Genomic DNA, 27937 nt, shown 5'->3' with positions numbered 1-27937 from the left:
TTGTTGTATATGGCTTTTTTTATGTGGAGGTATGTTCCCTCCAGTCCAATTCCCTCTAGGACTTTGAACATAAATGTATGTTGAATTTTATCAAAGGCCTTATCTCCATCTATTTGAGATGACCATGTGGTTCTTGTCTTTGAGTCCATTTAAATGATTTTTGACGTTTATTGACTTACATATATTGAACCATCCCTGCATCTCTGGAATAAAGCCAACTTGATCATGGTGGATGAATATTGAACCATCCCTGCATCTCTGGGATAAAGCTGACTTGATCATGGTGGATGATATTTTTCAAATGTGTCTGTATGCGTTTTTCAAGTATCTTGTTGAGCATTTTTGCATCTATGTTCTTTAAGGATATGGGTCTATAGTTTTCTTTTTTGGTTGTATCTTTACCTGGCTTTGGTATTAGAATGATGCTGGCTTCATAGAAGGAATTTGGAAGATCTTCCTCCATTCCTATCTTTTCAAATAAATTAAGTAGTATTGGATGTAGATCTTCTTTAAATGTCTGTTAGAATTTTGCTGTAAATCCATCTGGTCCTGGGCTTTTTTTAGCTGGGAAGTTTTGTATTACTGTTTTAATTTGCTTATGTATTATGAGTCTGTTTAAGCTGTTGATCTCTTCTTGGTTTAGTTTTGGTGGTTCCCATGCTTTCAGATGCCTGTCCATTTCTTTTAGGTTTTCAAATTTTGTAGTGTATAGGTTTTTAAAGTATTCCCTTATAATGTTCTGGATGTTTCTGGTGTCTATTGTGATGTTTCCCCTTTCATCTCTGATTTTGTTGATTTGGAGGGGCTGTTTCTTTCTTTTGGTTAACTGGGCTAGCGGTCTGCCAACCTTGTTTCTTTTCAAAAAACCAGCTCTTAGATTTGCCGATTCTTTGCATTGTTTTTGTTGTTTCTATTTCATTAATTTCTGCTCTGATTTTTGTTATTTCTTCATGTCTTCTGGGTTTGAGCTTCATTTTCTGTTGCTTTTCAAGTGTCTTGAGTTGCAATATTAAGTAATTTATTTGTGTTCTGTATGATTTTTTAATGTCGGCACCTTCAAGCTATAGACTTCACTCTAAGGACTGCTTTCAATGTGTCCCAGGGTTTTTTTTTTTGTGTGTGTGTTGTATTGTCCTTTTCATTTAGTTCCAGGAATACTTTTATTTCTTTCTTAATTTCTCCTTTGACCCATTCATCATTTAGTATTCTGTTGTTTAATCTCCATGTGTTCATGTAGTTCCTAGGGTTTCTTCCAGTGTTGATTTTAGGCTTTATTGCATTGTGGTCTGATAGAATGCATGGAATTATTTCAATCTTTTTGTATTTGTTGAGATTTGTTTTGTGCCCTAGTATATGGTCGATTTTGGAGAAAGTTCCATGGGTGGGATATTCAGTAGATGTCTGTTAGGCCCATTTCATGTATGGTGTTGTTTAATTCAGATGTCTCTCTGTTAATTCTCTGTCCTCTTGACCTATCTAGTGGAGGCAATGGGGTATTGAAGTCCCCCACTATTAACGAGTTGGGATTAATCTGGGTCTTAAAGTCCTATAGTACTGATTTTATGATGTTTGGTGCACCAGAGTTTGGTGAATATATGTTCATGATTGTAATATCTTCTTGGTCAATTGTTCCTTTGATCAGAATGAAGTGGCCCTCTTTATCTCTTCTGATTAGTTTTTAGTTTAAAGTCTAGTTTTCCAGATATTGGAATTTCAGTCCCTGCTTTTTTCTTAGTATCATTCGCTTGGTATATTTTTTTCTATCCTTTCACCTTAAGGTAGTGACTGTCCTTGAAAGTGAGATGAGTTTCTTGCAGACAACAAAAAGATGGGTTTTGTTTCTTAATCCATTCAACAAGTCTGTGTCTTTTGATTGGGGAGTTCAGTCCATTGATAGTTAAGTTATTAATGAAAGTTGTGTATTGATTCCTGTCATTTTTGTTTCTGTTCACATTCTTGGGGTAGCTGTCATTTCCATAGTTATACCTTCATTAAGTTTCTTTCTGTAACCCCTTAGGTATAGTTGTTCCTTTTTTCAGCAAGGGCTGGTTGTGTGGACATGAATTCCTTCAGCCTATTTATGTCATGGAAGCTTTTTTTTTCCCCTTTGACTACAATAGACATTTTGGCTGGTTATGGTAAATTGGGTTGGCGGTTGGCATCTGTGGTCATTTAGAACTGGGAATGCTTTGGTCCAGGCTCTTCCAGCTTTCATAGTTTCCACTGAAAAGTCATCTGTAATTCTGATGGGTTTTCCTTCATATGTGACTTGTTGTTTTTCTTTTGCAGCTTTCAGTATTGTCTCTTTGTTCTGTATGGTTAATGTTTTTAATTTGATGTGCCATGAAGAGTTTATTTTCTGGTCCTGTCTTATTTGGTCTTTTGTATTCATCTTGTATTTGTATGGGCACGTCTTTCTTTAATTTGGGGAAATTTTCTTCTATGATCCTGTTGAAGATCTGGTCCATACCATTATCCTGGGATTCTTCTCCTTCCTGTATGCCTATGATTCATAAGTTTGATCTTTCTATGGTGTCACACAATTCCTGCATATTCCATTCTTTTGTTTTCTTAAATTCATAATCTTTGCTTGAATGTTCTAATTCATTCACTTTTTCTTCCAGACTTGATACTCTATTTTCCATTTTATTCAGGCTTTCTCCTGTCATTTCTAGTTGACTTACTGAGTGTTCCACTTCCTTCTTCATTTCAGCCTGAGTATTCTTCAATATTTCTAGCTCTTTTCTGAATTCATTCAGAAGTTTATTCCTATCTTCTTTCAGTTCTTTGATTTCTTTCTTTGTGTGTTCTTTAAATTCACTGAATTCTTTTATCATGCTTATAATTGTTCTTTTGAGTTCCATGTCCTGTGTTATCTCTAGGATGTTCTCATCATACTCCTTTAGAAGAATGATGGTACATGGTGGGGATATATTATTTTGATTTTTCATATTATTATTTTTTCTCTGTGACTTTGACATGTGGATTTCATTTGCAGATTCTCATTCTTGTGTGAAACTCAAGCCTTCCTTTGTTGAGTTTAGGTCTGCTTCTTTTTGTAAGCTTTATGGCCTTTGTGGTTTACTTGTTGGGTATGAAAAGCTGGTTGGTGTAAGCCTCAGGTTCTCTCTTTTGATTTTATTGAAGTGGCCAAATTGCTTCTGTCTTACTGCTTGGGAGTTCCCACAGAGGCTCAGATGAGGAACAGATGCTCTCAGGCTTTCTCCTAAGGTCTGGATCTCTCCAGGAAAGATTCTAGCCTCAGAAATTTGAGAGCTTGGCTGACCTGGGAGCAGGGCCCAGGAAAGATGCTGGCCCCCAGGGAAGGAAAGGGAGGTGGGGGCATGAAGAGGCCCGAGGGCTCCTGGGGACTACAGGGAGGAATTGGGTTGGTCTGGAAGCAAAGGATCAGGAAGCAGTGGGGATTCTAGGCTAAGAGGTCAGTCCACGGGTTTGACAAGAGATGGGCCAGTGCCCCTGCTAGGAGGAGAGATGGGGTGGGGAAGGTGGGAGGGTGAATGAGGCTGGGAGAGTCAAGGCACAGTGGGTGCAGCCAAACTTACCAAAGCAAGCTGCTGGCTCCAGGAAGCTGTGGGGCTGGGCTCCCAGAGATGCAAAGGGAGGTGGGGACAAGAGGGAGGATTTGGTTTGATCCGGATACAATGGATCAGGAAGCAGTGGAGAGTTTGGGCCAAGAGGTCAGTCCAGAGGTCTGGGCTGCCAAGACAGGAAATGTGCCAGTCCCCCTGCTAGGAAGGGAGAAGGAGTAGGGGAGCTGGGTGGTTGAATGAGGCTGGGGGCGTCAAGGCACAGTGGGCACAGCAACCAAACTTACCCAGGAAGCTGCTAGCTCCAGGAAGTTGTCAGGTGACCCTTTGTTATCTCTCTCTCTCTCTCTCTCTCTCTCTCTCTCTCTCTCTCCCTCTCTCTCTGTCTCTCTTGTGTGTGTGTGTGTGTGTGTGTGTGTGTGTGTGTGTGTGTTGAAAGAGAGCTACATCCCTGGGCTTTTGCTTTGTGACTGAAGGAAGCTTTGTATTCTCAGGAACTCCTCCCTGGGCACAGCTTGGACAACTGTGGTCTGCATACTGCAGTAGCAATATCCACAGTGCCAGAATGTTCAAGACCAAAAAGTGTGGGAAATACTCATTTTAAAAATAAACTCATCTGGCCTGGGAGTACAGTTCAATGGCAGATGGCTAACCTAGCATGCATGGGTCCCTGGATTTAGCCCCATGCCTTAAAAAAATCCCCCCCCAATCCTAGATGAGCATTAATTCTATGGAAAGTGTGAGTTATACTAAAAAGAAGGATAGGGGGAGATTAGATGGAATGTATGTGATAAAACCTTGGTAGCTCACATTAAGTAGGAGGAGACTATGTAATACCTATGATCTCCCTTCTGAGAAGTTTGGCAGGAGCTCCTTGAGAGTGCAGGGGAGTGGTGGTTGAGGTCATGCAGTGTGTAAATCGGGTGTTTAGGTAGCAAAGCTGAGATTCACTAGCTCAGGCTAATCTTGGTACCAGTGTCTTTTGGCATGACCAACTGCATAAGAACACCCAGCTTTTAGTAGAATGAAGATTCTAACCCAGAGCCACTGACACTTTGTTCCTCTGCTGTAGAATAACGACACTCTTCTTTTGGTACGTATAGTCTATAAAAAGTATATCAAGAAACACCAAGAATAAACCTTTCAAAATACACTAAATAGGGGCTCAGATGATAAGAGAGTTTGCCTAGCATGAAGGAGGCCCTGGGTTCAAGTCTCAGCAATGTATAGTACTAGGCACAGTGGTGAATACCTGTAATCCCAGCCCTGGGGAGGTGGAGACAGGAGGATAAGCTAACCTCATCTTTAGCAACATAGAAAGTTCAAGACCTGAGACACGTGGACCCTGTCTCAAAAACAAAAGAAAATATTAAATGAATTGTCAGTGTCAACCAGCCAAGTAGCAAGTATATTTTGTATGATGGTGAAAAAACACAGAGCAGGTGGGAGTTTCAGGTGTTTCTTGGGGACTAGGGAAGGTTTCAGAGAAGAGAGGAGAATGAATGGAGAGAGGGAAAGGGAGGGAAGGAGGGAGAGAGGGAGGGAGGGAGGGAGGGAGGGAAGAGAGGCTATCCAGTGACTGAGTTAGGGAGAAAATGTGCCAGAGAATTTGTTGTCTGGAAGAGGGAAGAATATGTGTGTGTATTTAAAAGTTACATACATTGCCTAGTGTGTGTCATGTACATTATACGGCATAAAAATAAAACATCTTGAACACCTGGTGTGGTGTACCTTTAATCTCAGCACTCTGGAGGCAGAGGTAGGTGCATCTTTATGAGAATGAGGTCAGCCTGGTCTCTATAGTGAGTTCGAGGCCAGCTGGGGCTGTGGGAGATCATGTCTAAAAAATTAAAATAAATAAAAATAAAACATCTTGAAAGCCAAGAACAAGGTGAAATGGACAATATTTTTAAAATGAAGGTTTATTGCATGAATAAGATAGAATTTCTATTGGTAAAAATTAATTTTTTTAATGAGGGCAATGACATAATTTTAAAAATCTTGATTTAATAACTCACAAAATAGCAAGTTTATGAATAGATTCACAATGAGTTTATTTTGGCACTTTTTTTTTTTCTTAAATGACAGTCAGTTGAAAAAGACACCATTGGCTGAGTTTGCTGAATCCCGTTGACCTTCATGTGTACCGCTTGGTGAAAATTCAGCTAGCAAATGACTTTTCCTCCTCTGCCCTCGGTTGTTCGGAAAGCTAATCAGTACGTGTTGTGTCTTTTTCTACTTTAGTAAATGAGTTGAAAAATTCATCAAAATTAACCATTTTAAAGGCTTTATAACCAGATCATCAACTTGATGGGATGGAACTACTTTTAGCAGTTTTTAATTCTAAAACACAGAAAAGGCAGAGATGCCAAGGAATTCTATAGGTTAAATATTACTGTAGCATAAAGGCCTATCTTTTGTTTGTTTATTTATCTTTTTTGGCTGAGAATGGACCCCGGGGTCTCACACATGTGAGGTCAGGGTCTACCACTGAGGTATGCCCTCAGCCCAGTTTCTTATCTTTTATATAAAAATAAATGTTAACAGATGTTCTAATATATTATTTCTTCACAGCAGTGAAACACTTTGTACCCCTCCTTGATATTTACTCCACCCATGTCAGAGACAAATCTTTTGATATTTTATTATTCTTGTATGTTTATGATAGGGTAAGCATATGTGCCACAACACATGTGGAAGTCAGAGGACAACTTTGTGGAGTCAGTTCTCTCCTAACTTTCCCCTGCTTTCCAGGGATCAAACTCAGGTTATTAGATTTGTTTTGCAAGTGTCTTTATCCACTGAGTCATCTCACTGATTCCCTAGAGGCAACTTTCATGTCATGAAACTATTATTGTTCTTTCATTCTCTCTTAATTCTCAAGAAGATATAGAACTATATGTTTGTCTAATTTAAAATGTAAAACCATTCATTTTAAAATCAAAAGTTATCCAACAGCTATTTGCATTTGAGACTTTGATCTCCCTCTATTTTGCTCTTATTTGTGCAATTTTACTTTCTATTTTTGTGTATGATTGATTGTGTGTATATGTGGGGGGGGGTGCATGTGTGTGAGTGTGTACCTTTAAATGTGTGAGCCTGTGTGTAAGGATGTATGTAAGCATGTGTAAGAATGTGTGCAGAAACCAAAGGTCAACCTCTGCGTCTACTTTATGTGTGCAAGCATGTGTAAGCGTGTGTATAGAAACCTAAGGTCAACCTCTGGTGATGTTCCTCAGGATGCGTCTACTTTATTAAGTTTTGTACTTTTTTTTTGGTCTTATTAAGATAGGATCTCCCTGTAGCCCCAGCTCTCCTGGAACTCACTAGGTAGACCAAGCTGGCCTTGAACTCACAGAGATCCACCTGCCTCTGCCTCCCGAGTGCTGGGATTAAAGGCAAGTTTTGTACTCTTTTCTGTAAATGTTTTTTGTTGTTGTTGTTGTTGTTGTTAATTATAAAACTATCACCTTACAATCAGTATATAGTAATACAATTTTGTTTCTTACTGTTTTTTTTAAAATCCAGTACCTTCTCTCCAGATTTTCTTTTCATTTTACTGAGGTACTTTACATCTTTTAGTAGTTTTTAGTCTCTGTATTGGGAGCCATGCTTTCTGGTATTTTGGTGATGAATGATAGTATGGTCGAATAGAGAATGCAAGGGATCCTTTGAGCATCTTTTTTTAAGGTGTCCATACTGTTCATGAGAAGTCTGTGTTGTCTGAAATTTTATGTCTCTTTGTTGTTTCATATTCACTTATTTTTTCATATTTTGTTGTTTTCGATAGATATCACTTATCTCTTGGATAACATCAGTATAAGCTTCTGTGAGAAGGATTTCACCACAAACAATAAAATTATGTTACATTGCTTACTTTACTCACTTCTTTTAGTATTAGCAGACATAAGATGCGGCACATAAGGATGCTGTTTCAGTCGATGACACCTCTTGCATAGTCGTCCCATAAGATTGCAAAGGAGTGAGAAAATTCCTACTGTTGAGTCACATCATAGTCATTGTAATGTCCTAGCACAATGCATTGCTCATGTCTGTGGTGATGCTGGTGTAAGTAAAACTATTGTGCTATCCATCATGTAAAGTCTACGCTCTCTCCAGTTATGTTCAGTACATGATACTGATGATGAGAACACATGACTGCTGCTGGTATATGCATTCACTCTACCAGGCTTCTGCTGTTATTCTTTTGTGTGCATTCCTTCTACTTAGAGAACACATTTACTGTAAAGAGAATGCCGTGCTACTCTGGCAGCATCCTTACCCATCCTTACCCAGGTCTCTTGGCTGCATCAGAGCCACACCCCATGGTTGACCTCCACATCTAAGAGTGAGTGAATGCCCACTGTGACATTCGCAAAAGGACAGGATTACCCAGCAACACGTTTCAGACCATGCCCCATCACAGAGAGACATGTGGTTGATCTGGAATTTAGCTGCTGTGTTCATCTTTTGTTTGTTTTTTATGGTTTTATTTTCTATGCTCCTCTCTTGCCTCTTTAATTGTCTTATGATACTGAAGTTACCCCCACCCTGTCCCTCTGACCCTACAATCTTGTCAGATTTTCTAATGATATTTTGGGGTACCCACTCTGAGAGGATGATGTTGATCCAGTGTTTGAAGAGTCCTTGTCAAGCTTGCTAGTTGTCTGTGTGAGGATTTAACCTTTCATTTTGTTTCATGAGGCTGTGACTCCTGGAAATAGGGCACAGCCACTCTCCAACCTCATCTTCTGATTCATTCACACAACTCTGTTCAGGCAGAGCCAGGCTCTACCCCTTCCTTTTGTGCTGCTATTCCTTTAAACCTAGCACTACCCTCCAGCCAAGCATTTGGCCTTTAGCTTGTCTCCTTTACGTGGCACCACTGACCTCTGGAAGCATCTTGCTCACTACTTGGAACTTGGGGCTCTTTTCTAACCCAGGGAAATGGTTGTCTAGATACTTGAATCCAGATATAATATTTTCCCCACTATTGATCTGTATCTGGAGCAGCAGGACAGTATCCAACAAGGATTCACTATATCCCCTTGGTCAAAAAGTCCAGACTTCCCAGACAATAGTTTCTGACAAGTAGAGCTTTACTAAGACCAAGAGGCCAGGCAAACTCAGAACAGTGCTCAGTGTTACAACTTTTTAAATTTTGGTGTGTGTGTGTGTGTGTGTGTACGTTCACGCTCCTGGTTCTCTTCCTCCTTTCTGTGTCTGAAAGCTTTAAATGCCACTCTCCCTCCACACCCTCTCTCCGTTTCCACTGCGTTTATGACTGGAAACTAATAAAAAGTTTTGTTTTGTTTTTATATTATTTGTGTTTGCACTTGTGTGTGTGTGTGTGTGTGTGTGTGTGTGTGTGTGTGTGTGTGTATGCAAGTTTGCAAGTGTGTGTGGAGGCCAATGTTCAACCTCTGGTGTCATTCCTCAAGTGCTATCCACTTTGATTCCTGAGAAAAGGTCTCTCCTTGGCCTGGGCCTCACCAATTAAGCTATGCTCCAAGGATCTGCCTGTCTTTTCGCCTCCCCAGCACTGGAATTGCAAGCATGTGTCATTATGCCCAACGTTGTTTGGGCATTCTGGTGATCAAGCATGGGTTCTCATCCTTATTTCACTAACTGAGCTACATCCCCAGCCCATAAATAGCATCTTGAGGCTGGGGAGATAGCTCAGTTTGTAAGGTGCTAGCCTAGCATATACAAGGCCCTGGGTTCAATGCCCAGAACCTCATAAAACCGGGTGTGGTGGTACAGGACTGTAATCCCAGCACTCAGGAAGTGGAGGTAATTAGAAGTTTGAAGTCATCTTCCATTACATGGAGAGATCAAGGCCATCCTGGGCTACATGAGACCTTGTCTTTAAAAAAGAGACAGGAAAATATTAAAGGGACTCACTGGGAAGAAGAATGGAGTTAGAAGGAGTAAGAGGGGGTTAAAAGAGGGAAATCATGGCTGAATGTGATCACATGTATTGTATATATGTATGAAACTGTCAAAAATTAAAAGCCAGAAGATGCTGAAGATATTAGACTAGGCGATACAATGGGACTCAATTGAGAAGAAAAACAAGTCATTCCTGAGCACACTTTGCACACCCTACATAGCAGAGAAATCTGAAAAGGACAGTACCTGGGAATAAGTGAAAAGAGAGACATTCCATGTCTGCTTTGTCCAAAAATCCAGATACCAGAGCATCAGACAATTCCTTCATGTTGGTTTGCCCAGATCCTCCTGGAAAGATTATCTTTTGCAAGACTTTCTTGTATATTTTTTGAGGAATTTGTTTACCTGTTAGTCGTTCAAGGATTTGGTTTAGTCCTTAGGAGAGAGAAACCCAAGCACTTTGCTGATTAACATTATATTTTTATAGCTGTTTTTGTAAAAACAGTGGCCGAAATACCTTCAAAACAGATTTTCAGCAGAATCGGTTTCTCAAGGAATTGGGAGCAATCTTTCTCATGGGAAGTTAATACTCCAGCACTATTCTTTATGTCTTTGGAAGAATCAGAAAGTGAAAAGGTCAATAAGTCCACTTGGGCTGAATTGCATGTCCAAGAGCTCTGTGGGACCAGGTAATAGAGTTACTAGAGCAATTAATTTAATTTTTTATGTGAGGGACCACCTGACTTGATGGAGAATTCCAGTAAAACCTGAAGCATGGTGTTTTTAGTCTGAGATTCTAGAGCTGCTATGCCCCTTGGAAAAGTGTTTCTGACTTTTGCTGTCGGCAGCATCCATTTGAACTGCCCTTAGTCCCCTGAACTCCAAAAAGCAGAACATTATTGTCTCCAGTTCCTCTCTATGCCCCAAAGCAGTGAGAACATCTGTTAGGAAAATTCAAAAATGATGCAAAGAGCTGAGATCTGGTTTATGAATAAAGCATTTGTCTAACGTATGGCAGGCCCTGCATTCAATCACCAGGTTCACAAAACTAATGACATGAAACCTGTTGAACTTAAAAAAAAATATTTATTATTTTTATTTTACTTGTATGAGTGTTTTGCCTACACGTATGTAAGTGCACCCCTGTTATGCAATGCCCGAAAAGGTCAGAAAAAGGTATCAGATCCCCTGGAACTAGAGTTATAGATGGTTGTTAGCTGCCACATGGATGCTGGGAACCAAACCCGGGCCCTCTGCAAGAGCAGCCAGTGCTCTTAACTGCTGTAGCCCCCACCTATAGAACTTTTGTAGAAAGCCAAGACATTATCCTCTTTGAAACTGAGAGAAATAAGTCGGGTATTGTGGTGCATGCCTGTAATTCCAGCAGTTGGGAGGTAGAGACAGGAAGACCAGGAATTCTAGGTCAGCTTCAGCAACATATCAAAGTTTGAAACCAAGCTTAATTGTAGGTGACTCATCTCTGGTAACAAAAAAAATAATTTTTGAAATAAAAAGAGAAGAAATTGAGAGACATAGGTGCTAATAGATTTTTTTTTAATTTTGTGTGTGTGTGTGTGTGTTTGTGTGTACATGCATGTGCGTGCACCTCTGTGCATGTGCTGAGGCCAAAGATGGCATCAGGTGTCCTCCTCTATCACTCTCCTATTATTTGAGGCAGGGTCTCTCCCAGAACCTGGGGCTCATGTGTTCTCAGCTAGACTGGAAGCCAGCAAGCCCTAAATATCCTGTCTCTGCCCCTCGCTGGGTTTACCGGAGTGCACAGGATGCCTGGCTTGTTACATGGTGTTGGTACCTGACCTGTGGTCCTTAATGATTACTCATCAAGTGTTCTTAATTGATAAAGCATCTCTCCAGCTCCATTAACAGGTTTTTTTTTAAAAAAAGAAAGATATAGTAAATACACTCATGTTAAAAAAAAAGATGTTCGTGTTAATATGTTTGAAGGCACTTACAAATATCATTTTTATTTGTTGTTACAAGATGTGAATTTGAATTAAATTTTAAAGTACTAAATTGTGCACATGTATGGTTACAATGTATTATTTGGATAACTCAGTGAATTGTGTAATGATTCAATCAGGGTAATTAGCATGCCTAGCACCTCAGACATTTATCATATGGGAGATTGAGAACCTTCAAATTCTTCTTTATTGGCTATAGTACATTATTAGAAATTGTAGTCACCTTTCTGTGTCACAGCACACCAGGGCTTATCTTTCCTGATTGCGACTTTGTACCTGTTGCCCAACATTTTCCCATCTCCCTCTCTTCCCAGTTCCTGGTAATCAGTGTTCAGTTCTCATTATCTATGGTTCCATAAACGAGTGAGATCATACAGCATCTGTCTCTTTGTTCCTGGCTTATTCCACTTGATGACTTATGGATTTGTCCATGTCATCACAAATGACAGGACTGCATCCTTTTTGTATGGCTGACTAATACCCATCCATACATGCATCACCCCTTAATGAACCCCCATTTTGATTACACATCTTAGCTGTTGTGAATCCTACTGCACTAAACACGAGGGTCCAGATGTCTCTTCAATATATTGATTTAATTATCTTCAGATACATAAGCAATAGTTAGGTCACTAGATCATATGTTAGTGTTTTGTTGTTTTTAAAAAACTCTATACTGTTTTCCATAATAGCTGTACTGATTTACATTCCCACCCACAGTGTGTGGGTCCTTGTTTGTCACATCCTTGCTATACCTTTGGCTTTTGGAAATGGTGATTCTAAGTGGAGATGGTTGTCTCCTTATGGTTTAACACACATTTCTCTGATGATTGGAAATGTTGATCCTTTTCAAATTTTTTCATTTATTTTTATTTTATGTATATGAGTGTTTTTTTCTTGCATGTATATAAGTGCAAAGCCCTCGGAGGCCAGTAGAGGGTGTCAGATCCCCTAAAACTGGAGTTATAGATGGTTGTTAGCTGCAGTGTGGGTCCTGGGGATTGAACCCAGGTCCTCTGGAAGAGTAGCCAGTGCTCTTAACGGCTGAGCCATTTCTCCAGTCCCATTGTTGATCATTTTATTCACATAAATGAACAACGTTGGCCATTTGTACGTCTTCTTTTGGAAATGTGTGTATTCACGTATTTTGCCCATTTTGAAATTAGATTCTTTGATACTATTTTCCTCTTCAGCTTCTTGGGTTCCTTATGTATTTTGGATATTAACCTTTTGTTAAATGTATACTTTACAAATACTTCCTCCCAGTTTATATGTTGTCTAACATAACCAATCTTATCCAAATACTCCTTTAAAAGAAAAGCGAAACAGATGGTCAGAGGTTGTGGCTTTCTGAAGGTGGGGTAACCCTGGGGGTGTTTTGCTCCAAAGTGTTCCAAATTACATTTGCCTTCCAAGTTATGAAAATTCTAAGCAGGCTGAGTGGTACACATATGGGAGGGCAAATCAAGACAGGAACTAAGCTCGTATTTAAAAACATAGAGAATATTTAGGCAGATCAGTGCTGTTTCTATGCCACACAGACTCTCTGGGACAAATACAAAGGCTCCAGTGAACATTTTATACTCAGACATTCCCAGTTGAATTGTGCTTCTGAATGAAATCAAGGGAGGGAGGCATTCTCCCGGTGGCTTGAGGCCGGGGATCCACTGATCGTACCTTTTCCTTCTTGCATAGTCTTTCTGGTGCTGGGCAGGGTAGAGGAAAGGCCAGTGAGGTACATGGAGATGGGATCCTGGATCCACCATGCAGCCTATAAGCAGAGCCTAGCTCACAACGGACACCCAGTGGTAATCTGGTTATTTCTAGAAGGCTCTCTGTGCTGCTCATCCTTGTTTTGTATCATTTGGAATGGTTTAGGAAATTGGTAGGTGACAGCAGGAGAAAGCAGACACCTAAATATAGCAAAGGGATCTTGTAGCAAACCAGCACAAAGGATTAGTCCCTGTCACTCACTGTATTTAAACAGTTTTCTGTTTTCTGTAATAAACTAAGTATATTAAACTTGTGCCAGCTTGAATGAAAATGTCCCCCATAGGCTCCAAGTATTTGGACACTTGGTTCTCAAGTCATGGCACTGTTTGAGGAGGCTCATGGAACCTTTTAAGAGATGTGGCCTTGCTGGAGGAGGCATGTCACTGGAGTTGGGCTTTGAGAATTCATAGCCTTGCCCATTTGCAGCATGAGTGTCTAAGCTTGCTGTGCCTGCTTGGAGATGTGAGCGCTCAGCTTTCTGCTCCAGCCACCTCTGCAGCCATGCCTCCCTGCCATGATGAATTCTGATCCCTCTGGAACTGTAAGCCAAATAAAGTCTCCCTTCTATAAGTTGCCTTGGTCATGGTGTTTGTCAGAGCAACAGAAAATAATCAGAACGGGTACCACACTCACTGATGTGATGTTTTGACATATCTATGTAATGTAGGATGATTAAAGCAAGCTAATTAACTTCTTCATCACCAAAGATACTTATCACCTACCATTTTAAACTGCAAAAATGTACCAAAGGACTGTAACCCCTCGTCTGAAACCCTCGGAAATCAACTGTGTTTCAGAATTCGGACTTTTTTTTTTTAATTTTAGAAAGGTGATTCAAAAGCGTATTCTATGTATTATGGGTCATCTCTGGTATGGTCTGAGTAGTTTCATACAATCTGTAACATTTAAATTGCTATAGAAAAACATGCTTGTTTTCTCCGAATGGCATAAAGATTTTAAATAGCAATCAAGTCAGGTTGAGACACTAAATGTATTTTGAAGCTTAACTTAAAAAAACAAACAAGATTTTCAGAACTTTTTGAATTTTAAAATCGTGTATAAGGGCTGTGGATCTTAAATCATATCGAGGGATGTTTATTGGAATGTCGAAGAAACCTAGTTAGTAGTTTTTTTTAAGTATATTTCCTTTTTAAAATCTATTTATTATTATATTTTATGTGTATGAGAGTTCTGCCTGTATGCGTGTAAGTGCATCTGTGTGTGTGGTGCACACAGAGATCAGAAGAGGGCATTGGATCCCCTGGAGCTGGAGTTAGATGCCATGTGGGTGCTGGGAACTATAAACTTCAGTCCTCTTCAAGAGCAGCCAGTGCCCTTAATCGCTGAACTGTCTCTCCAACCCCTAACGTATGTTTCAAATAACCAACAAAACAAACATTTGGAACAGGACCCATTTGTCCTTTGGAGATGAGGTATAGTAATAAATGTAACTGAGACTCAAATTTTGAACCATGAACAAAGGCAATATAAAGTTAACCTGTATTGGGCAGTAATGTACATTCTACAGATGATATGTCTTGTCACTCCTTGCCCAGACCTCAGACTTGAGGATGTGTCTTCTCTTTTTCTTATTTCTCCTCTAATTCCTCTCTCTTTTTCCCCTCAAAAATAGGTAGTTTGCCCTAGATTTTGTGCTGATGGCAGTCAGTCTGGGTGGTTGGCAGGTCTTAATCAGGGCAAGTTGATGAGGTATGGAAGCCACAGTGACTGGAGCCAAGCAAGTGTTTTAAATATGAAGTATTTTTTTAATTCATGGAGTAATATATCTTCAAAATCACGTGGCAGAATTAAAATAATAGGGGTCAGCACAGTGCCAGTGGCTGGTACATGGAGGTGGGATCCTGGAGCCTACTTGGAACTTATAAGCAGAACATCTCACAATGGGTACTCAATGTTAGTTTTGTGTCTTCTTTGTGTCTAGAAGGCTTTCTGTGCTGTCTATTCTTATGTCTTACATCATCTGAATGGTTCAGGAAACTGGTAGGTGAGGGCAGGACAAAGTGAGGGCAGGATCATTGAGAGATGCAGCTTTCCTTTGAAGGGACTATTTCTGAGCTAATATGGATATTCGTAAGTGAAGTATTTTTGCTTAACCTCTGACAGCACCTAACAGCTATAGGAAAGTCTGAAGCTGTGTCAGAAACAAAAATGCCTCAACTCAGTTGCAGTAGGCAGGTAGATTATAAATGGTTTGCAAGTGATTTGTCATCAGGTATTCCAGGGAAATAAAGAAATGCTTAATAGAGAACTTGCTTTTTTGATTTGGCAGCCATGGGGTTAGAGTTTTGTTTTTGTATTTTCTTGATATGTACCTAAGGTGACCTTGAACTCTTGACACTCCTGCCTCTATCTCCCAGATGCTGGGCATACTGGTTTTATGATGACCTGGGCATGGAACCTAGGCCTTCATGCATACTAGGCAAGTATTCTACCAATGGAGCTGCATCCTTAGCCCATGAACTGTTTTTTCTTTTCAACCTGTCAAAATAGTAATCCTACAGAGCCCCATTGTTGTGTGTACTTTACTAAAGGTCAGATGAGGTCACTGTAAACCTTTTCCCTGTTTCTGACAATATGCAGACAACAGAGTTGTGCTGGTCCTGGGACCACATATGATTGCTGCCACAAGGCCTGACATCGGATTTCTCCAGCACTCTGCTGGTCCCTGGGCTCTGTTATCATAAGCAGTTTTGAATGTCTTTGAGGGTCATGTTTATACTGCCAAATTAAAGAAAATAAATGTAATGGCTTTTCTGGTGTTTGCAGATGCCTCTCCTTTGACCCTTACATTTCCATTGCTCTGGATGCCTGCAGATAGGAACATACCATAGACTCTTTCCTCTGTTGGCAATTATCTCTTATAGTATCAGTGACATTTAGTGAAATTCCTTTGTGTTTTGCTGTGAGGACAGGTGTATAAAAATTCTGAGCAGGAATAGGGAAATTAATCACAATGAAAATTGAACAGCAGTACATTTGAATTTTTTATCTGCTGTTCCCTGCCCCCCCCCAAAAAATTTAAATTGAAAAGGTGCCTGGTCATTCAGTGATGTCAGGGCTGGGGATTAAAGCCCCTTTAGCTTAACCCAGAGAATTGTTCACTGTGGTATTTTTAGAGATTTCCTTGCTACCTTTTGGTTTTTTGTGCCTCTTCCTGGTCCTGTTGGCTCTGTCATTTTTTGGAAAACAGTGTGTTTTTGCATAGCACGTGCACTTTTTTCCCCTCACTAAAACGTGCAGCACATTCAACATTGCAGTGATTTCTTTCTTTTTTCCTCCTTTACTCAGAACAGAGGTGGAAACCCCGGGAGACTCAAGTACCCACTTGATAGGCTCAGTCTTTCTTAATCAGCCTGTAATGGAGCTAATGGCTGTTTGTCATCCTTGGAGATATAAATTTCCTGGCGGTGGCTCCTGCAGACAGTGCGTGAAGTATGCTCTGTGTGCCAGCAAGGGCTGATAATCAGCACAAGGACAGGGTGCTCCGTTAGCCAGAAGAGCCAGGGCTTCCAGGCTGCCAGCTACAGAACTCTCTCCGCCACTCCTGAGACATGGACAACGCCGGTAGGTCAATGAGCCTGAATTCTTCCTAGCTGCTGGCTTCCTTTGCGATCTGCATCCTCTGCAGCCTGCATCCTTAGACTATTTGTCGCTCTCATTCTTCACTTTACTGTTCCAGGCTGGGAGGCGTACAGTATGTTAACCTTGATGATACATTGGCCACAAGGCAATTAGCCTTTGCTTTGAAGTTTAGAATTGGGGACACGGATTAACATGCCACGGTTACCTTATTGAAGACTACACTGCTATTTTATTTAGGATGCAGGAAGTGTGGTGTTTGATCCTTTTGTCCTCAGCACAGTGGGTGAAAAGCGTGTAGTTAATGGCAAAACTAATGCTAAGGGGTGGCAGAAGGTAGATGGAGCTAATAATATTAATGAGCTGGATGGATTTTTAAACTATTATAATGTGTACTATGTGGTAGCATATGAATTATTTGGTCTGATGCTTTTATCCTATCAAGATGCCATATCAAAAATGTTTCTATGTGATTTTATAGTTCCATGTCAGAGTATGGGCATTAGTTAGCGGTCCAGCCTGCATCTTTTAAAAAATGCATTTGTTTGCACTTCCTTGACAGCTAGACATACATGACTAGGAAAGTATTTTGGCTAATTAATTTTAATTAATTAATTTAAGTAATTAGCGTGCCATTAGTTCTCAGGTACTTTGCTGTAGTGAACTTTTAAGAGACTCTGGGCTTGCTTCCTGTTTTCAGGCCTCCCCCCCACTCCCCTTCATTACACTCTGGACCCTCTCCTTCCTGAAACTCATCAGTTCAGTTACTTGGCTGGTCTCACTTGGACAGTGGTGCCTCAGGAACCTGGAACCCTAGCAGCTCTCCTGAGAGGATTCATCATTTATGACACATTATACACCCTAAGACCACTCCTTCTTGGTAAAATACATTTGTTAGGAAATTTAGCTATTTCAATCCTTGGTGCAGGTAGCTTAGGCAGGGAGAGATTTTGAAGGCAGTGTATTGTGTGCTATGTGATGGGATATTGCCTTACACAGAACTTTCACTACCATGTTCTGTCTTGGGCATTGAACGTGCTTAAATAAATGGTAAGAGTGTAATATTAGGGATGAAAACTCCAGCATAGTGGAAGAAACAAAATAAGTATAAGAAGTGTGTGTGTGTGTGTGTGTGTGTGTGTGTGTGTGTGTGTGTGTGTATAGTGACAGGAGGAGGCAGGCTGGATTCCTGCATATACATATATCCCATTTTGATCATGGCACCATGCTGTGGAGCTTGGCATGAAATCATGTAGGTATGCTTCTGTGACAAGGCACAATTTGAAGATCAACCAGAAGCTTCTCTAATTACAGTAGAAGAGTAAGTAAAAAAAATAAATAAATAAACTAGCATCCTTAATTTAGCCTCATTTAGAACTCCTGCCACCCACAATTAATTATTCTGACATCCTGGCAGAATTATCACTTTAATTCAAGTAAATGCCTTTCTTGACTGACTCATATATTTATCTAAAGGACATTTAAGAAAAGTCAAGAAACAGCATATTGGAGCAGCCTTTTTGGAGGCTTCAAAAATGAGAAGGGTGATTATTTCTCTTTTAGCTAACTATAGCTTTGGGGGAATGTTTTCACAATTTGTAACTGTATTTGTTTTTGTAATTAAATGCCATTAACAAAATACCTCTGCTCCTGACAAGTTTTAAGTATACTTATATATTCTGTAGAGTGACTCAAAGCAGAAATTTCTGTATTATTTCCAATTTTAGGTGTAACCCAAAATATAGCCATGCATGCCTTTGAGCAGAATGACAGACTTTTATGGATATTAATTAAATAGTTCAGAAACAATAATTTTCCTGTGGTGTCTTATAATTGACCATCAACGATCACTGCATGGTCACTTTTTACTGATGTAAGCATCAGTTGCCCAGAGGAGAAAATGTAAGCATCCATTGCCCACATATACTTCAATAATTATATTCACTATAGGGAAGACATTTAAGATGTGTTGGTAAATGGCCCAAAACAAAAACCAAAAATAGCTCAAAACTGAACTACTTTTAACATTATGCCATGTGACCCAATTTTCTAGGAACATTGCATTTTTTCCAATTTCATTTCAATAAAATAATGTTGAATATTGCCTACATTTTTCTAATCATAAGTAGACTTAGACAGTGGATATTCGAGCCCTGCATTTTAAAAATATTTTATTATTTTTATTTTATGTGTATGAGTGTATTGCCAGCATGTATGTAAGTGCACCCATGTCATGCAATACCTATGGAGGTCAGAAGAGGGCATCACATTCCCCTGGAACATGGTTGTTAGCTGCTATTTGGGAGCTGGGAATTGAATCTGGGTCTTCTGCCACAGCAGCCAGTGCTCTTAACCACGGAGCTATCTCTCCAGCCCCATGAGCCCTGCATTTTGAAGTTGAGCTATATCATGACAGTTGGAACATCAGTCTCCTCCTGGAAGGAACCGAGCTCCCTTCCAGCAAGTTCCCTTTCCCCCTGGGGGCTTTTTCACTTCTTAGGCAGAAACACAACAGTGGGGCCCACATCAGCTAGATGCCTTCAATTTATTCAAATCAACCAGAACATGATATTGGAGATATTTTTGTGTGGTTTCTGTTGTTAAACAAGGAAACAGCTGCCTCTGGGGATTCTGGCCCTTTGGGTGGGTCATGAGCTTTCCTGTGACCTTGCCTTTGTGAATCTAGTCTCCTCTTTGCAGCAAAGAGCTGACATTCCCACTCTCAGAAGGAGACATCCCTTCCCCATAATTGCTGGCTTAGGTCTTCCTTTAAAAGCTTTTCCTGGAATAACAATAAAATATTTATCAAACTGTGTGTATGGAATATGTCAGAACAATTTCAGCAATCCCTAACCCCTTTAAAAAAAATCCTATGGCCATTTCTTAGAATAGAAGTTACATAACACTCTGGAGAGATGGTCCTTTATAATTACTAACCTATGACCACAGCTGTAGTCCAAGTCATTCCGCTGGTGCCTTTGTGTCCCTCTGCCACTTTTCACCTCATGGTCCTCAAGAAGTTCTCATGGATGAACTGTGAAAAGAGAGACTGGGACTTTACTCTAAGTAGTATGTGGTAATTAACCAAAACAATGTCACTCCATATTCTAGAGGACATAGTATTATGAACACTTTGTCATTTATGAATTCACTTTCTTTGCTTGAAATCAATATGTTTCATGTACTGTTTCTGTGTCTTAAAAGGTGTTGTGATTTAAAGAGGAGGTGACAGCTGCTGGAAACCCCTAGAGTTTTGTCTTCTACACTGTCCCAGTGGTTCAAAGGCTTTTGACCCTTGATGTACAATAGCTGAATCTGAGAAATCCACTGTCTATGAGTTCTCTGCCAAAGAGCTTGGAGGGTTATTCTGAGGTAGACTGAGGGAAAGTTTACAATTGAGCCCTCAAAAATCACCCAGTCATCACAGGTGAGTGATGGCTCTGTCGTCTGCTACCCCAATGTGTTGGATAGTTTTGTCAATTTGATTCAAACCAGAGACACATGGGAAGAGGGTACCTCAATTGAGAAATCACCTCCATCAAACTGGACTGTGAGAATGTCTGTGAGGTATTTTCTTGATTAATGGTTGATGTAGGAAGCCCCATCCCACTGTGGGTAGTGCCATCTCTGGACAGGTGGGACTGGGCTGCATAAGAAAGATAACTGAGCAAGCCAGGGAAAGCAAGCCAGTAAGCAGCACTCCTCCATGGTCTCTGCTTCAGTTCCTACCTCCAGGTTCATGCTTGAGTTCTTGTCCTGACTTCCTCAGTGATGGATTGTGGCCTGACTTATAAACTGAAATAAGCCTCTCCCCTCCCCCACCCCAAGTTGATTTTGGACATTATTTATCAACAGCAACAGGAAGCAAACCAGAACATAAATTTAGGCTCTGAGAGTGGTGTATGGCTGACTTATAAGCTGAAATAAGCCTCTTACCCCTCCAAAGTTGGCTCTGGACATTAGTTTATCACAGCAACAGGAAGCAAACCAGAACATAAATTGGCTCTGAGAGTGGGGTATGGCTGTGTCAGACCATGTTGTTTTACAGACGCTTGTGGAACTTTGAACTGTAAATGCTCAAAGCTGTTGTTATTGTAGGAGCTTTGAAGTTGGTGCTGAGAGCAATGCTGACAATGGAGGCATGGTTTGTGAAGTTTCAGAGGAAAGCAAAGACTTTATTAGGACTGTCAGTAGGCCATTTTGAATTTAAAATGCATGGTTTCTGGTTAGCTGGGGCTGAAGAATCAGCTGTGATTAACTAGAGACCAGTACCACTCGAGTGAAATCTTTGCTTTACTGTAATAATCAGTGCTGGTTAAGTGGAACTGAAAAATCAGCTGTGAGTAATAAAAAACCAGGATCACTGAGGTGAAATCTTCTGGGAAGAATTTCCTCAGGGTTAACACACAGAAGCTGTGGTACAGAGGGGACTGAGGCTGCATCTTAAGTGGGCAGCCAAACTTGGTAGTATGTGAGAGTCTCCCACATGTAATGGTTTTGGTGGCATAAAAATTGCAGGACTGAAGCAATAATGAAGAAAAGATGAGGGTTGGTACTGCAAGAGGCAGGAGAAGCCAGGGTCAGCCCCAGTTGCCATGAAAACCCCAGAATTGAAAGGGTCATGGAGAATCTGAGATTTAGCACCTTGTGAAGCCAAGAGAGGCCATTGGTAAAGGTGCAGTCTCAGTTGTAGTGGAGACCCCAGGACATGCTGGTGATGCCAGGACTGTGGGATAATCACCAAAGACAGTGGCAGGTATGGAGTAGAGCAGGTCTGGGCTCGTGAGACAAATTGTGTGTGCTATGGATAGCAGAGCAAGAGAAAGGGACTTGCCCAGATCTTTGGAGTGCAGAAGATCATGAGTGGAAAATGTAGAATACCAAGCTATACTGCTTGACTTTGGTTTTGCTTAAGTGTGCCTATTCGTCCCATTCAAAACAAGAAGGTAAAACTTCTTTTGATTTTACAGGAGCCCACAGTTAACAAATTTTGGATATTTTAAAGATACTTTATACTTTTAAGGTATTTAGCATTTGTAAAGACTGTGGGACTTCTAAAGTTGTATTATGTTTTATATTATAGTATTAACATGAGATCTTGGGGATAAACAAGAGGAAAGGTTAAAGTTTAATAGTGATGTGTTTGTGTGTCAAGTTGACAAGGGATTAGTTGTGCTGGGTACTTTTTGTCAACCTGATATAAACTGGAGACACCTGGGAACCTCAATGGAGGAATTTGTTCTATGTGACTGGCCAATGGGAATGTCTGTGGGCATTTTTTAAATGTATATTTTATAGAGTTTTTGTGCATTTCATATAATAAATCTTAATCATATTTAGTTCCCCTCCCCCATACTCTTTCTACTTTACATTCTTGTCATATTTGCTAACGCCTATCCAGTCAAGTTTTTGTGCCCAGATGTCACTTGGTTCAAGTTCATTCACTGGAGTCAGCAGCCTATCTAGAGTCACTCCTTTAAAGAAGATCAACATTGTGGGGCAATTTCTTTTACTGTTGGTTGATGTGGGTGCTCCCCCTCCCATTCTAGGTAGTGCCAGCCCTGGGCAGGTGGGGCTGGGCTGCACAAGAAAGATAACTGAGCAAGGCAGGGGAAGCAAGCCAGTAAGCAGCACTCCTCCATGGTCTCTGCTTCAGTTCCTGCCTCCAGGTTCATGCTTGAGTTCCTGCCTGACTTCCCTCAGTGATGGATTGTGACCTGGGAGTTGAAGCAGAAACAAACCCTTTCCCCCGCAAGTTGGTTCTGATCAGTGTTTTATCGCAGCAACAAAAAGCAAACTAGAACACCCAGTGACCGTGAACAAGTGATAGAAACTTCCTGTGTTTTTATTTTTTATCTCTACACGGTGACAATTACTGTACTCATAAGATTGCTAGAATATGAAAAAAATATATGATATCTGAAAAGCTTTTGCTACAGTGACTAGTGCATTCTAAAACTTGATGCATGCCGACTGTTTAGGACATCATCAGAATGCTGAAGTAGGTTGCTTTATGAACAACTATATGCTCCGGCAGGGTGGCTTTGGAAGAAGTGTAGTTGAGAGTATGGAAAAGTGAGCAGTTACAAGCAGTGAAGGCAGTCAGGTGGCTGGCCTAAGAGTATAAGTAGAAATTAATGTGGGTGGCTCAGTGGAGATGGGATGGGGGGTTGCACTGGAAATGCATCATGTAGCATGCTGAGTGTATCTGTAAGCAGGGAGCATTTGCCTAGCCATAGAAGACCTTTGAGGTTTCTAGTTTGAGATTTTAAGACAGTAGTCTTACACTGTAGAACACAAAATGAGTTTTAAGGGAAAGGTGGCAAGTCCCACTTTGGAAGTGTTGGATTTATAACGCCTCCTGTGTTGTCTATTAGCCATAGTAGCTCTTCATGGATGACTTTTTTTTTATTTTATGTGTATGAGTCCACCCGTGTTGTGAAATGCCACGGAGGTCAGAGGAGGGCTTCGAATTCCCCTGGAACTGGAGTTAAGGACAGTTCGTAGATGCCATGTGGGTGCTAGGAGTCGAACTGCAGGAGCAGTCAGTGCTCTTAACTGCTGAGCCATCTCTCCAGCCCCCATGGATGACTTTTTATTCCATTGAAAGGTGCAGAAAAAGAGAGAGAGAGGAAAAGGAAGAGAGGAGAGAGAGAGAGAGAGAGAGAGAGAGAGAGAGAGAGAGAGAGAATATTCCCTACTGACTATGGATTTGCAATAAGGCAGGGTAGTTGCTTTATTTGGATTTTTGTCCCACTTTAAAATCTTTTCTATTTTCTGTATATTTTGTTTATTTCTGCCCAGTAAACCCAAGAACAGATAATGTTTCCCTTTAGCCTGTAGCAGATCTCATGGGACAGTACAGAGAAAGGAGACTTTCAAATGCTTCATCTTTTCAGCACAGATGAAAGTAAGACCAGGCCCAGAAAAAAAAATTCCCATAACGCCTTGAAAAAATTTGGATAAAGGCCAGGCTATTTCATAAGAAAATGCAAATTCAAAGACACTCCATTTCAAGCAGGATACCTCCCAGCCCAGGCTGTCATACCAAAGTTTCTGAACAGTCAAAGGTAGCATTTCAAGAGAAGGGTGACCTAGAGGAATAGACTCCTCATGAGAATTAATGTAGTTTGAAAAAGAATGCTTTCAAGAACAGTTAGCATTGCTTGTAAACCATATTTGGTATAATTTTAATCTTCTTCCTCTAACTTCTTAATAAGGTAATTCTTGGTATTATTATCTTTAACTTTGCTAACCTTGATGCTTTGTGGAGCTACAGCATATTAAATACATGCATGCAATGTATACATGTAAACATGTACACTGGCATGGACATGTACATGTTTTCCATATGTTCCTATGTGTGCACCCTTTGGTTAGGAGGTTGTAGTCTTGGGATGTAATAGCTTTAGTTCTAATGAACAATAAATTTTTAAAATAGAACTTCTTGGTACTTAAAAAAAGAAATTTATCCTTATTCTCTGAAATATTCCTTATTTTTTTTACTGAGCAATTTAATTTCTTTGATATTTTGTTTTACTTTGTTTCCTAGTGCTGCGGACCACTCAGGACCTTGTGCTGACTGGGAATGCACCACTAAGCTAAATCCTCAACCCTTTATTGAACATTTTATTAGCTATGAAACAAATCGTTTTCAGTAATTTGTCATAAAGACCATTGTGGTATTTTAGCATTTTATACTTCATTCAATGAGTAATTTTAACAACAGTTGGGATTCATGCAATGATACTTTTCTAAGCAAAGAATTAGTACTTTATCTAAGTCTACTTTTGGGGACATTTTGTTTGCAAGATGCTAATATTGTAGAAATCATTGCCCTTTAAAACCAAACTTATGGAAGTAAAAATAGGCTTATTTTTAAAACAGCAAAATGCTCTGAAAGTGATGCAACGTCTTCTTTCTAGTTTTTACTTTAATTGTAAAGTGATTTTGACCTCCTGAGAATAAATTGGTAAACTTGGCTAAGAGTTCAGCATCAGGACAAACGCTTTGTCTCAGAAATCAAAGATTTTGTTTTTGTTTCAGATCATTACAATTTGTCCTGTTTTTTTTATTCTTTTGAACCTCTCATCTTTCCAATAGCAAAATGAACTCTGAATTTTCTATAGCTACAGATCAAAATAGGAAGATGTGTCAAGTGGCTTTTAGTCAAGAGCGTCTCTTAGAAAAGATAAGGAAAATCACCAACAATGTATTTGGGTGGTGAAGAAGAAAAATGAATAATTTAACATTTTCTGGAATATGTACCTTTTTATGTTGATTTCTTGGGCTACTAATTACTGCCTCACATATACACACCAAGAATATAATCTCGAGGCTGGAGAGATGGCTCATCGGTTAAGAGCACTGACTGCTCTTGCAGAGGACCCGGGTTCAATTCCCAGCACCCACATGGCATCTATGAACCATCCTTAATTCCAGTTCCAGGGGAATCTGAAGCCCTCTTCTGACCTCTGTGGCATTGCATGACACAGGTACACTCACATATATTCAGGCAATACACTCATACACATAAAAAAATAATAAATAAAATATTTTTAAAAGAATATAATCTCTAGGCAGTCTGAGGAATTGTTGAATTTAACAGCATTAACCAGGCTTGTTAGTATGCTCATAGAATTAGCTTATAATTCCTTGTCTGCGCTAATTAATCTCTGTTGGGAATTTCAAAGAAAGACTATAAAACACGGCAGTTCCCAGCCATGTTAACCACAGATTTTTCATGGGTACCTAGTTATAGGTAGATGTGTGAATTTGGAAATCACTGTTAACATCCTTCATTCTTGTTTGCTTTGCATTTTCACTTTTTTTTCCTCTCCGGAATATCTTTCACCTCTTTTTCCTAAAATAGAAAGCCATTTTTGGTACTTAGCAAACTATTCACATCCATAAACATCATTGCTTATTTAGAAATTAAATATCTGTGTCATCTGTGTTTAGACTTTCTTTACTTCTTCCTTGCTACTGGCCTTTGGAATATGTCATTGGTGGTTAGCATCACTATCTGATGCAGGAAGGAAGGAAAGGGAGCCAGGATTTCAACCTGCTTTGAATTCTATGGGAGTAGAATTCGATTACAGTTATGAAATTGGGAGTAATGCACATCTTTTATTTATCCAAACTTAACACATTTAAAATGAATTATTAAAATTGATGATAGATTTCATATGTCAAAAGGCAATTTCAAAGTTCTATTTTTGTACGTCAGGCAACAACAGCATGACAAAAACAAAGGCCAATCATATTCAGCTAAATGTTAAGTGTCTGGGAAGGAAGATAACATACCTTTTATGAATGTCTCTTCTGCTCTACACATCAAGTTAAATAGTTTACACGTTACATCATTAATACTTGCACTCAATCTGTAAGTACATATTATTTGTCCCAAAGTTACACAGGTCAAAACTGGGGCTGAGAGCTCACCCCCTAAATAATAAAATAATTGGATGATTTCTAGGCAAATCCAACTCTTTTTTTAAAAAGTTTGCTTTTATTAAATTTTTGTGTATTTCATACAGAACATCTCAATCAATCTTAATCATCTTTACACCTCCGTCCCCGCCGGCACCCTCCCATAACCCCCCCCCATAGAGCCCGTATACTCTGTCATCCCTGTTAGGGCCCACTGTGTCAAGTCAGTGTCCCCAGAGATTCCCCGGTGCTAGTCTATCCACTACGGCTAAGTCCAGCCCAGCCTTCTCATGTTGTCAAACAGCATTGAGAACAGACAGCACTGAGAACAGGGATTCCAGGTTTTGTATCTGCTTCAGCCCAAGTACAAAGCTTGGCTTGTATAAGCATATGATAAATGGTACTTTTAAAAGTTAAATTAAATATGCCATTTAATTAATTTGGAGCAATTTTGTCAAAGGGAATTAAATTTGAAACATCACTGTCAAAGATGATACCATCGTACATTTGAGCAGCCTAGTGAACAGAAGCTGGTACATAAGCATGAAACACAGGCTAAGCATGCTGGTTCACATCTATAATTCCAGCACTCAGAAGGCTGAAGCGTGAGGGTTATGAGTTTGAGACTAACCTGGGCTACATTACATGATGTATACTGTCTCAAAAAATGTATCTATTGAATGTTTCCTTCATAAATGTGCAACATTTATGACAATTTATGAAACAATACATGTTTGTAGATGTCACTAATGAAATCTGGTATCACTCAAAGTTATTTTTCAATTTTCATTGTATGATAATATTAAGATCATTAACATAAAGTATGAAACATGGCCCTCAAAAAAGTTAATGTTTAAGGAAAATGTAGACACACCTTTTTGGAAAGTGGCAGAATTTTACTTTCTGTCTTGTATTTTAGAGACATTAAACATAAAATTACAAGGTGGCAATGTCCTTGTCCTCTTAGACCACCCCAGGCAGGTTTCCTACTGTTTCACATAAATTATCTGCAAGATTGCTTTTATAGGTAGCTCTTTTATCATCTTTTAAAAAGTCAATTCCATGATATTAAGCATTCATTAGCCAGAAATTACACTTTTAGTTTCCTTACATAAGCTATTTTGTTCAAAATATTTACCCTTCTAATTATGTCTAGTGACTAAAATGATACCTTATGACTGAACTTTAAAGTCATGATTTCCATTCTTAGACCTGAATCATTCTGTACCAGCACTTTTTACACCTTAATAGGTGTGAAGTTCAAATCCTGCCATTCGTTGCTATTAGTAACTGCTTACTTGCTCACTGTATCCTGTAAGCTCTCCTGCATCTCCCTACTTCTATTCTGCTGTAGTCTCTGCTCTGCACGTATGAAAACATCTGTGTGACCCTTACTTTCCTTCTTCCTTCTCTTCCGCCTATAGCACCTTCTGCTCTTCCCCATCCCATCATTTTTGCATCCATACATCCAGGAAGTATTTCCCAGTCACTCACTTTGGACCACATAATATGCTAAGCAGTATGGACATGAGGAAACGACATAGTACTGCTCTCCTCATGGACCGTCTAGCAGAGAAAATTATGGAAGGTTGTAGACAAATTGCAGAGTGTTCAGTGCTGTAGAGTTCATAAACTAATTCAGGTTGAAAGTTCTTGATCTGAAATGCTTGGTGCCGGAAGTATTTACAATGTTTAACTTTTTCTGATTTT

At 39.8% G+C, this 27937-nt stretch overlaps 1 protein-coding gene across 4 annotated transcripts in view; it reads left to right on the top strand.

Annotated features, from left to right (window-relative positions):
* The window catches only part of Phactr2 (phosphatase and actin regulator 2), a 309714-nt gene that overhangs the window by 90279 nt on the left and 191498 nt on the right, over positions 1 to 27937 (top strand). Inside the window, exon 1 of one of the 4 annotated variants that reach the window (XM_029561959.1) lies at positions 16645 to 16780. The exons of 2 other annotated variants lie outside the window; for them this stretch is intronic. In XM_029561959.1, coding sequence (XP_029417819.1) covers positions 16768 to 16780 — 13 coding nt within the window. In that variant the 5' untranslated portion in view covers positions 16645 to 16767. Of the gene's footprint in view, positions 1 to 16644; positions 16781 to 27937 lie in introns of those variants that run through there. One more of the 4 variants, XM_008829816.3, reaches the window with a different exon arrangement.

The sequence above is a fragment of the Nannospalax galili genome, unplaced genomic scaffold (genome assembly GCF_000622305.1).
Source record: "Nannospalax galili isolate Female #2095 unplaced genomic scaffold, S.galili_v1.0 scaffold154, whole genome shotgun sequence".
Lineage (NCBI taxonomy): Eukaryota > Metazoa > Chordata > Mammalia > Rodentia > Spalacidae > Nannospalax > Nannospalax galili.
The sequence above is the reverse complement of the archived record's forward strand: the minus strand, read 5'-3'. Positions and strand labels throughout refer to the sequence as shown.